At 40.3% G+C, this 12,370-nt stretch overlaps 1 protein-coding gene across 9 annotated transcripts in view; it reads right to left on the minus strand.

Annotated features, from left to right (window-relative positions):
• The window catches only part of RHBDL2 (rhomboid like 2), a 52,403-nt gene that overhangs the window by 17,779 nt on the left and 22,254 nt on the right, over nt 1-12,370 (minus strand). For all 9 annotated transcript variants that reach the window (XR_009048797.1, XM_057705985.1, XM_057705967.1 and 6 more), the window contains 3 exons: nt 11,200-11,466; nt 8,190-8,338; nt 4,665-4,777 (listed from right to left, as the gene is read on the minus strand). Coding sequence is in view for 8 of the 9 variants with exons in the window: in XM_057705967.1 (XP_057561950.1) it covers nt 4,665-4,777; nt 8,190-8,338; nt 11,200-11,466 (529 nt within the window). In the remaining variant the exon portion in view is untranslated. The remainder of the gene's footprint in view (nt 1-4,664; nt 4,778-8,189; nt 8,339-11,199; nt 11,467-12,370) is intronic.

A 12,370-nucleotide genomic window follows, 5' to 3' on the forward strand; every position in this document is an offset into this window, starting at 1 on the left:
ACAATGGAACAGGATAGAAAGCCCAGAGATAAAGTATGGTCAACTAACCTGTGACAAAGGAGGCAAGGATATACAATGGAGAAAAGACAGCCTCTTCAATAGGTGGTGCTAGGAAAAGTGGACAGCTACATGTAAAAGAATGAAATAAGAACACTCCCTAATACCATACACAAAAATAAACTCAAAATAGATTAAAGACCTAAATGTAAGGCCAGACACTATAAAACTCCTAGAGGAAAACATGAGAACACTCTTTGACATAAATCACAGCAAGATCTTTTTTGACCCACCTCCCAGAGTAATGGAAATAAAAACAAAAATAAATAAGTGGGACCTAATGAAACTTCAAAGCTTCTGCACAGCAAAGAAACTATAAGCAAGACAAAGAGGCAACCCTCAGAATGGGAGAAAATATTTGCAAATGAATCAACAAAGGACTAACCTCCAAAATATATAAACAGTTCATGCACCTCAATATCAAAAAAACAAACCCAATCAAAATATGGGCACAAAAATGCCATTGGTAATTTGATAGGGATTGCGTTGAATCTGTAAATTGCTTTGGGTAAGACAGTCATTTTTACAATATTGATTCTTCCAATCCAAGAACATGGTATGTCCTTCCATCTGTTTGTGTCGTCTTTGATTTCTTTCATCATTGTCATAGTTTTCTGCATACAGGTCTTTTACCTCCTTAGGCAGGTTTATTCCTAGGTATTTTATTCTTTGTGTTGCAATGGTAAATGGAAGAGTTTCCTTAATTTCTCTTTCTGCTCTTTCATTGTTAGTGTATAGGAATGCAAGAGATTTCTGTGCATTAATTTTGTATCCTGCTACTTTACTAAATTCATCGATTAGAGCTAGCAGTTTTCTGTTAGAGTCTTTAGGGTTTTCTATGTATAATATCATGTCATCTGCAAAGAGTGACAATTTTACTTCTTCTTTTCCAATTTGGATTCCTTTTATTTCATTTTCTTCTCTGATTGCTGTGGCTAAAACTTCCAAAACTATGTTGAATAATAATGGTAAGAGTGGACACCCCTGTCTTGTTCCTGTCCTTAGAGGGAATGCTTTCAGTTTTTCACCATTTAGAACGATGTTGGCTGTTGGTTTGTCATATATGGCTCTTATTATGTTGAGGTAATTTCCTTCTATGCCCATTTTCTGGAGAGTTTTTATCATAAATGGGTGTTGAATTTTGTCAAAAGCTTTTTCTGCATCTATTGAGATGATCATATGGTTTTTATCCTTCAGTTTGTTAATATGGTGTATCACATTGATTGATTTGCATATATTGAAGAATCCTTGCATTCCAGGGATAAACCCCGTTTGATCATGGTGTATGATCTTTTTAATGTGCTGTTGGATTCTGTTAGCTAGTATTTTGTTGAGGATTTTTGTGTCTATATTCATCAGTGATATTGGCCTGAAAGACAGAGTTGGTGGAATTAGGCTTCCTGACTTCAAATTATACTATAAGGCCACAGTGATCAAGACAGTATGGTACTGGCACAAAAATAGAAAGGAAGATCAATGGAACAGAATAGAGAACTCAGAGATAAACCCAAGCACATATGGGCAGCTTATCTTTGACAAAGGAGGCAAGAAAATACAATGAAAAAAAGACAGCCTCTTTAATAAGTGGTGCTGGGAAAATTGGACAGCAACATGTAAAAGAATGAAATTAGAACACTTCCTAACACCGTACACAAAAATAAACTCAAAATGGATTAAATACCTAAATGTAAGGCCAGACACTATAAAATTCCTGGAGGAAAACATAGGCAGAACACTCTATGACATACATCAAAGCAAGATCCTTTTTGACCCACCTCCTAGAATAATGGAAATAAAATCAAGAATAAACAAATGGGACCTGATGAAACTTAAAAGCTTTTGCACAGTGAAAGAAACCATAAACAAGACAAGAAGACAACCCTCAGGATGGGAAAAAATACTTGCCAACAAAGATACAGACAAAGGATTAATCTCCAAAATATATAAGCAGCTCATGCAGCTTAATGCCAAAAAAGCAAATAACCCAATCCACAAATGGGCAGAAGACCTAAATAGACATTTCTCCAAAGAAGACATACAGATGGCCAACAAACACATGAAAAAATGCTCAACATCACTAATCATTAGAGAAATGCAAGTCAAAGCCACAACGAGGTATCACCTCACACCGGTCAGAATGGCCATCATCACAAAATCTAGAAACAACAAATGTTGGAGAGGGTGTGGAGAAAAGGGAACTCTCCTGCACTGTTGGTGGGAATGTAAATTGATGCAGCCACTATGGAGAACAGTATGGAGGTTCCTTGAAAAACTAAAAATAGAGTTACCTCATGACCCAGCAATCCCACTACTGGGCATATACCCAGAGAACACCATCATTCAAAAAGACACATGCACTCCAATGTTCATTGCAGCACTATTTACAATAGCCAGGACATGGAAGCAACCTAAATGTCCATCAGCAGATGACTGGATAAAAAAGATGTGGTACATATATACAATGGAATATTACTCGAGCTGTAAAAAGGAATGAAACTGGGACATTTGTAGAGACATGGATGGAACTAGAGACCGTAATACAGAGTGAAGTGAGTCAGAAAAAAACAAATATCGTATATTAACACATATATACGGAATATAGAAAAATGGTACAAATCAACCAGTTTGCAAGGCAGAAATAGAGATCCAGATGTAGAGAACAAAGATATGGACACCAAGTGGTGAAAGCGGGGCAGGGGGGTGTAGGTGGAATGAATTGGGAGATTGGGATTGCCATATATACATTACTAATAAGAAAAAGAATATCATGTTGTACACTTTAAATATATGCAGTTTATTGTATGTCAATTGTATCTCAATAAAAGTTCTTTAAAAAAAACTAACCAACTCAAATGAGCACATATTTAAATGTAAAGTGCAAAACATAACCTCAGAAGATAACACAGGAGAAAATATTCAAGACCTAGGGCTCAGCAAAGAGTTCTTAGACATGCACCAAAAGCTCGATTCTTAAAAGGAAAAATTGACAAATTGGACTTCATCAAAATTAAAAACTTGCTCTCTGAAAGACCCCATTAAGACGATGAAAACACAAGCTACAGACTGAGATAGAATATCTGTAAACTACATATTTGATAAAGGAGTAGGACCTGGAATATATAAAGAACTCTCAAAATTCAACAGTTAAAAAAAAATCTATTTAGATAGTGGGCAAAAGGTATGAACAGACATTTCACTAAAGAGGATATAGATGGAAAATAAGCACATGAAGAGATGTTCAACATCATTAGCCATTAGGAAAATGCAAATTAAGACCATGATGAGATCACACACATGTGAGCACAGCTAAAATTAAAAATAGTAACAAATGCTGGTGAGGATGTGGAAAACTGAATCACTTATACAAATCTGGGAGGAAAGTAAAAGGAAACAGCCATTCTGGAAAACATTTTGGCTGGTTCTTAAAAAAACAAACATATAAACCATACAACCCAATCAACTTGCTCTTGGATATTCATCCTAGAGAAATGAAAAATCATGTTCACAAAACTGTACTTATGTTTGCAAAAACCTGGCCACAAATGTTTATAGCAACTTTATTTATAATAGCCCAAAATTGGAAAGAAACAACACGGATGTCCTCCAACGAGTGAAGGACTAAACTTGTGGTAGTATTCCATCCATACCATGGAACACTACTCAGCTATAAAAATGAATGAACTATTGATACATGCAACTTCCTACATGAATCTCCAGAGACTTATGCTGAGGGAAGAAGGCTAATTCTTAATGGCTATATACCGTATTATTCTATTTATATAACATTCTTGAGTTGAGAAAAGGATAGAAGCAGAACAGATTAGTGGTTGCCAGGGGTAAAGGAACACCTAAGGGCTCGGAGAGAAGAGGGTATGGCTATAAAAATTACAACTGTGAGGAATCTTTGTGATATTGGAAATATTTTGTACTTTGTCTCTATCAGTGTAGGTATCCTGATTAGGATACTGTACTATAGTTTTGCAAGCTGTTACCATTGGGGGTAACTGATTAAAGGGTACATGGGACTTCTAGGTACTTATTTCTTACAGTGTAAATCTGTAATTATTTCAAAATAAAAAGTTTAATTTTTTAAAGTTTCTGATAAATAAATAAATGGATAGATAGGAGTTCTAGTATTTTCTGCCCATGCTCTGATGAATCCTCTGTGGTACATCAAATTTGAGAGATCATTGGCATGTGCCGCTAGTCCCAGGGTGCTAGTCCCTACCCAGTCTTTGGGGCCCTTTAGCTATTCTCAACATTCTCTTGAAGTCATCTTTCTTAAATGCAATCTTGATCACATTATTTCCCAAAATCATTAGTCTCGACACAGAAGGACCGTCTGGCTTTAGTCCTTTACCCAATATATACACCCGAACACCAAACTACTCAGTTTCCAATTGTGCAAAACCCTGTCTGACTGTGACGTACCTGAGAATGGACACATCTTATCTCTAGTTAACTTATTTCTAAACTTATGAAGTGCCCTAGCACATATTAGGAATGTGATAAATCTTGATTTAAATGTTTATTACCTCTGCTTTGTTTATTACCTCCTAAGAGTTCAGAGGTGTTGATAGATTCTGCGTTACACTTAGAGCACTAACCTGCAATCACTCCTGCCAGGTATACCAGCCCCACTCGGAGGCCTTTGTGGACCATTTCCAAGGGAATACCCAAAGTGAGCTGCATAACAAGATTCCCCAGGATGTGCTGAACTCTGCAGAGACAAACACAGCTGTCAAATATTATGACTAGCCCAGGCATTTATTTTCTTGAGAGATAAAACAGGCATTGATGTGTTGTTTCTAGTTAAGAACTTGCTTAACTTGAATCCCATTTTCTAATTTTTTTAGGTGACTTTTTAAAAAAAATAAAATCTTACATGAAGCTTCAATATGTAAAGCAGATAAAAGGACATTCTAGTGGCACAGTGGTTAAGAATCCGCCTGCCAGTGCAGGAGAGATGGGTTCAATCCCTGGTTCAGGTAGATCCCACATGCCACGGAGCAACTAAGCCTGTGCGCCACAACTACTGAAGCCCGCGAGACAGGAGCCCGTGCTCCACAACAAAAGAAGCCACCGAAATGAGAGGCCTGCGCACCACAACAAAGAGTAGCCTCCACTCACTGCAGCTAGAGAAAGCCCGCAGGCAGCAACGAAGACCCAACACAGCCAATAAATAAATAAATTTATTTTTTAAAATAAGGACACTTTTTTTTTTGACCTGCACCATGAGGCATGTGGGATCTTAGTTCCCCAAAAAGGGATTGAACCCATGCCCCCTGCAGGGGAAGCATGCAGTCTTAACCACTGGAACACCAGGGAAGTCCCAGAAGTATATATTTATTTTATAAGTTCTGTTTTACAATTACTGATAGTTTTACAATTACTGATAATGTCAAACAAAGAGCAATGAGGCTGCTTTAAGGCATATAAGCTTGCAATTACAGGGTTTAGATGACAATTGCCATCATATGTCAGCTTCAGCATCTGATTTTGTTTTGGCTGCACAATAGTATTCAGAAAATACTAATTCACTCATAGTGAGTTTGAATTTCAATACATTTTTAAACAAGCTGTCTTGCAAGTTCAGGATAGTCTTCAATAAAACAGAGATGGCAAGAGAAACCTCATTCCCAATTCCACATTTAAAAAGGGTTTTTTAAGTTTACCAGAATGAGGGGAAAAAAAAGTTTACCTAGTAACAATAGCTAAAGTTGGTATCTTCCATGTACTATAATTTGGCATTTAACATTTTTGAGTGCAGATGCTCTTTATTATAGGTTTTAAACAGGGAAAAATATTTTTAAGTGAAATTCACATTATTTTGCTTGTCAAATCCCACGAGCATCTCTGGAGAATCTCTGAATATAATTTGGCAAATTCCCATATTGCAGTAATCCTTAATTTAATTAAAGCACAGTGCTTTATTTTATTTTTTTAAGAGATTTCGGGTTAAACCAAAAAGTTCAAAAATAACAGAGGCGTTGAATCTTCCAAAAAGTGCAGCCTCTTTCATATTAGTTTTAGGGATTGTGTTTTTGCATTCTAATTTACTTAACAAATATCCAGCAGACCATTGAAGAGGCTCTCTGGGCAAACCCTGCAGAATAGATTACTTACCTTTAGGCCACATGTGCGTCCAGCCACAACTATCACTGTACAAGCCATCTTCAAAGACGTGTTAGAGGTAACACCTAATGCAGCACAGAATAGTCTAGCAAGGACAGTTATACCAATCTTATGGAGACCTCAGACATAAAAAGGTTTTTGAAATATATGCTTCTTGTGAATTGGAACAAAAAGTTCAAAGAAAGCTATCCCATCCTGTCCCCTGGAAACAGTGTGAGGACAAGGTGACTAATAGCACAAAACCCCAAAGAATCACCCCAAGCACTCTTTCTGCTGCTCAACAGCTAGAGTAGAAGTGGCATAACGTTGAGATCCTATCATATACCCACAAGAGAAATACTAATTTTTTTCATCCAAATTCTATCCACCCTTCAAGGTCCAACTTGAATCCACGTCTTCTTTGAAGCCATCCCCATCCTGATATTCCCCTTTTTCTGGTTATATTTCTGTAGCTAATCCAACATCCACTTCTTTATCCCTTGTCTATCTCCTCTAGTTAGGCTGGAAGAGCTGGTGTTGATTTTCCCAACCTCTCTTAGCTAGGGGTAGCCATGTCACGTAATCCTGGCCAATGAGATGCAGGTAAGAACACTGCTAGGAGACCTTTAAGAGAGCTTCGGTCTTAACAAAAGGGATGGATGTCACCAGTACCTGATACTACCTCTTCCTCCTTTCTGCTTTGAATGCAGAGCTACAGCAGCGAACTTGCAACCATGAGAGAAAGGCCAAGGGAAAAGCAGAGATGTCAGCACAGGATCAAGAGTCCTGGCTTCATTAAACTGATGAACCAACCAGCTACCACTGGGCTTCTTATATGGGCAAAAAATTTACCTCCATTTATTTAAGCCCCTGTTACATTTTCTTGTTACTCGCATCCAAAAGCAACCTTAATTTATACAACCCCATATGTGACATGTCCTACACAGCCTTGCGAATTCTTTTTGAGTGCCTTACTGTATGTGTCAGGCACTGTAAAAATCGTTAGAACCATTGTCTCATTTAATCACAGCAACCTTATGAGGTAGGTACTATTACCCCATTTTAGGAGATGTGGAAACTGAGTCACAAAGAGGTTAAATAACTACAGTACACTGTAATACTATACTGACTTGTATTACTATTTAATTGACTGTTCCCCCTCTAATTTTAAAGTGTTTGAGTGCAGAAGCCACATTTGCTTTAAACATACTAGTTAAATGGAAATCTAAAGTGTGGAAGTATCCACAGAAACTGGGCAATTGGTGATTTTGCCCCTCATTTGTCAATCCTCTGAACCCTGTATCCTGCCGTGGATCCCTATTTAGCCACTGGCCAGAGCCATCTCAAGGTCCAGGGCTGGGTAGGTTGCATGGATGAAGCGGACCTCATCGGAAACCCCAGGAGCCCAGCGGAGAGGAGGGTGCAGCAGCAAGCTGCTCACGGTCTGCAGTGGGCACGGTGAATCACGGATTCTGAGCGAGGTCATCAAAGGCTATTAGCATTGAAGAAACTGTAAGCAAAACTAAACGGCAGGTACTGCATCACCTATTGTATTATTCTAAATGAACAATATTACAGACTCATCAAAATGCTCATGAATTAATTTTTTAAGTGTTTGGCAGAGGTGGGGAGGAGGGCACTGATTTTAAAAGGAACATTTAACAACACAGCTTGAGGAACACACTTTTGGTTTGGTAACAATTTGGTCTCTTCTCATTAATATTCCTACATAAATACCAATATTAGGCAGTTATAATGCACTACAAAGCACCCTGGACCTAGGTTAGCACTAACGGATTGAGATCCTCACTCTACAGCTTAGTTGTGTGACATGGAGCAAGCGACTACATCCCGTAAGCCTCGAACACAAAACAGCGGAAGTAATACCTGCCTCCTAGGGTTGCCGTGAGGATCAAACAAGATTGTGGACATGAACTCAATAATAAAGCACCAAATGCTCAGGGTTACAATGACTTATAGTCACCTCTGACATCAGTGACTTAACTGTCATTCCTTACCCAGCATGAACCAGCATGTATGAGATAAACCTCCAGGCTTCCTCCCTCTTCTCAGGACTGTAGATAAAGGGACTCTCCAAGATGCCTGTGTCCAAGGTGATCCACTGTTTCTGCGGCTTCCACACAGCATAGTAAATAAACACTGCCAGCTGACAGGGAGGGGCAGACAGATGTTAACCACACCTTCTGCAGAGAGCAGCCCCATTAAAGCCCACGGGCACGACCTCTGTTTCAAACAATGAGCTCTCAAGAGGGCCACACAATAGCATGTGCCCAGAAGATGACAGGAATTCCATTCCCTGCTGTATATCTTACCATGTAACTGTGGGCATCTCCTACTTCCTCCAGCGATTGGGCGCAACCCTAGACCAAACTGCAAAGAAGAATCTTTCTTGAATCCACCTTCCCCTCTTAAATACCCACTGCGCCCATCTTCCCACCCTCACTATTTGGTCGTTCATTTACAACTTAATATGAAATTAAGTCACTGCTGGCTTCTGAAGAATAGAGGAGGGAAAGGGGAAAATGGTAACTTTACAGTGGGGAAATCTGGCAAATATGACCTTAACCAAGTAATGAAGGCTAATGTCACAGGGATGTCATGTGGATGTCCCCTACTCCCTGATGTGATGTAATGAGGTCACTTCACTTCTGAGGTCTTCTCCCTCAAACCCGTAACTCCAGTCTAATTATGAAAAAACATCAGACAAACCCAGCTTGGGACATCCTTCAGGGTACCTGGCCCGTACTCCTCAAGACCATCAAAGCCATGGAAGACAAAGACAGAGGAACTGTCACAGATCATAGTAAACTGGGGGAATGTGACAACAAAACACAGTGTGATACCCTGGGTTCGAGGGTACAAGAGGAACAGAAAGAGGACATTAATGGAAAAATTGGTAAAAGTCAAATTAAGTCTGGAGTTTAGTTAATACTAATACACCAATGTGAGTTTCTTAGTTTTGACAAATGTACTACAGAAATGTAAGATATTAAGAATGGGAGAAATTGGGTGAAGGGTATATAGTAACTCTCTGTAGTATCTTTGCAACTTTTCTATAAAGCTAAAATTATCCCAAAATAAAAACTTTGTTTTAAAGAGAAGAAATTTTTTTTTGGCCACACCATGTGGCTTGTGGGATCTTAGTTCCCTGACCAGGGATCAAACCTGGGTAGTGAAAGCATCAAGTCCTAACCACTGGACTGTGAGAGAATTCCCAAATCTGTTTAAAAATTTTAATTAGGGAATTCCCTGGCAGTCCAGTGGTCAGGACCCCGCATTTCCACCGCTGGGGGCCTGGGTTTGGTTCACGGTCAGGGAACTAAGATCCCACAAGCCTCACAGCCAAGAAAAAGAAAAAAAAACTTTTTAAATTCAAACGCTGGTCTTTCTGTGAGAGGCAAATATCTCAGCACCTGCTCCATGACCCTCCTATGGAAAACTGCCCTCTTCACAGCACTGACTATGGCAGTAGCCCATTCTTTTTCCCCACCACACCCACGGCTGACTGAACCATGGGCAGGCCAGCCAATCCACAGGCTGGAAGGATGACATGAGGCAGGGTGCTGAGAGGCAGAAAGAAGTCTGATGGCTTCCTAGAGGCAGGATGTCTCACAATAAAACCCCTTGAGAAAATTGAGAGCTACATCCCCTCAACCAAAACAGCCTTGACAGAAGCTTTTTCAGGAATGTTACGCAGCAGCCTTATCTTTCTATGAGCCCTAAGAAGCTAGCTCCCTATGAGAGTTAAATTTATGTGTCAATCTGACTAAACCACAGTACCCAGATATTTGGTCAAACATCATTCTAGATGTTTCTGTGACTTTGAATAAAGCAAACTACCCTCCATAGTGTGGGTGAGCCTCATCTAATCAGTTGAAGGCTTAAAAGAACAAAGACTGACCTCCCCTGAGCAAGAAGGAATTGTGCCAGCAAATGGCGTTTAGACTTCAACTATGAGTCTTACCCCCAGGTCCCCAGTCTGCTGGCCTACCCTGTAGATTTCAAACTTGCCAAGCCTCCACAATTACATAAGCCAATTCCTTAAAATAAATCAATCTCTCTTTCTCTCCATATATGTGTGTGTGTAGATAGATGATAGATCGATCGATAGACAGATGATAGATACATAGATAGATGATAGATACATAGATAGATAGATAGATAGATAGATAGATAGATAGATAGATAGACAGATAGATAGATGTGTGTGTGTAAATCCTATTAGTTCTTCTACCTTAAAGAATCCTGAAAAATACAGTCCCTGATAAGAAAGTTGAGGCATCAGTGGGAATTAAGAGGATGACATTAGGGACTTACTAATGCCCCTCAAGTCGCACCCCACAGGCAGCCATCCTCTGCCAATTCCTTTATGAGGCATCATGGTGTGGGAGAAAAAGCTGGGTGAGATGAGGCTCAGGAGAAGCCCAGTCCTCGGCCAAACAGCTAAGTATGTGGCCTTGAGCAAGTCATCCCACCTCTCCAGGCCTTGCATTCTTTTCTGGAAAACAAAAGGGCTGACTAGTCCAGAGTTTGAAACCCACTACATTGCTGTCCATAGTAGACATCATCAGAGGATTCCACTTTCTTCCTCCTGAAATCTGAAGGCAACCTATAACTCTTCTAAACATATAGCCCCTGATAGACCTTACCAATCGATCAAAGTTGCTTCATGAGATTGAACCAATTTGCAATCTCAAAATTATTTGATTTCTAAAGCCCCCACCAACTAAAATGAAATGAAGCCACTGAAATTGTGGTCACTGATGGACAGGGGAGTTGTTTGAAAGTAAAACTCAACTCTTGGCTGAAAGTGACTGGGACTGTAAGAAAAACCTGGAAAGGGAACTCTGGAGAGGATGAGGTAGAGTTCTGTGTGTGCTGTACTTGCCACCACCAAGCTCTCCTCTTACGTTTTCCAGTCTCTTATCCGGATCTGATCTAAAGCCCCAGGGTGTGTGCAACCCCCCAGAGGTCCTTGTACCAGTGCCCAGCACCCCGCATGTTTACCTCAGCGATGCTGATGGAGATGATGAACACAGGGGGTGGGAGGCAGTTAGCTCTTTCCAGGTATGTTCTTCGCACCGGTTCAGGAAGCATCCATCTTGAGACAATCCTGTGGACCTTTTTAGGCTTGAAGGGATCTTTACCTTCCCTGTCTTCTCTCATTTTCTCCTCCTCCAGCTCTTCTTTCATCTCTCTATCCATATTCAGATTCACATCCTCCTCCATCTCCAAATCATGAGCAGCAGCCATTATCCTGGGTCCTCCCTCCACCTGAAAGGGACATGAGTATCAGGGAAAAACAGATGACCCTATAGTCTTTGGGCCATGGCTCTTTCCCGGGCTCTCTGGCACAACCATTGGTTTCCAATGCCTTTCCTGTGAGTTAATAGGAGGCAGCTGAAGATCTGATGCCCAAATACACATAATCTCCATACCCTCATCACCAGTGTGTAATTGTGAAAAAGTACTAGGGTCTCCCCAGTTGAGGGTGAGAACTCCCCAGGAGTCACTTATGGATTCCCCTACTGTCACCACCCAAAGCATGAACTGGAGCTCTGGGATGGCAACTCTACTTCCCATATCCTTTCCTTCCCCTTTTCCGCAGACTCTCAGGTCAACTATTAGTGTAAGAGATAGCTTTGCCACGAGGTGATGCATCTCAGAACTCAAACCACACACATTGCATAACTGAACTCAGTTTTGTCTAGCTTAAGTAAATAATCTCCTTTCCCTTCTTAGTTTCATCTTGCTTCTCCTCCCAGGCCAAACACAGGTCTCTGGTTTCTGATTCAGAATCAAAAATTATTTACTGAGCATCGACTATGTATCAGGTACTATGCTGGGAAATTAAAAAATTTGCTTCACATTCCCCCCTCAAAAAAGATTTAAACCCACATCTTCTCTTTCTAAATTATCAGTGTCCTTTCTAAAATGCCACGCTGCCCATGCTGTATGTAGCACATGTGAGTTAAACAGATGATTCCTTAATTGTTCTCCAGTTTACAACATTAACACCCTAAGTGCGTGGGCTCAGTGGCTGTGGCTCGTGGGCTCTAGAACACAGGCTCAGTAGTTATGGCACATGGGCTTAGTTGCTCCAAGGCATATGGGATCTTCCCGGACCAGGGATAGAACCCTTGTCCCCTGCATTGGCAGGTGGATCCTTAACCACTGC

Source organism: Hippopotamus amphibius, chromosome 1 (genome assembly GCF_030028045.1).
Source record: "Hippopotamus amphibius kiboko isolate mHipAmp2 chromosome 1, mHipAmp2.hap2, whole genome shotgun sequence".
In the NCBI taxonomy this organism is placed as follows: domain Eukaryota; kingdom Metazoa; phylum Chordata; class Mammalia; order Artiodactyla; family Hippopotamidae; genus Hippopotamus; species Hippopotamus amphibius.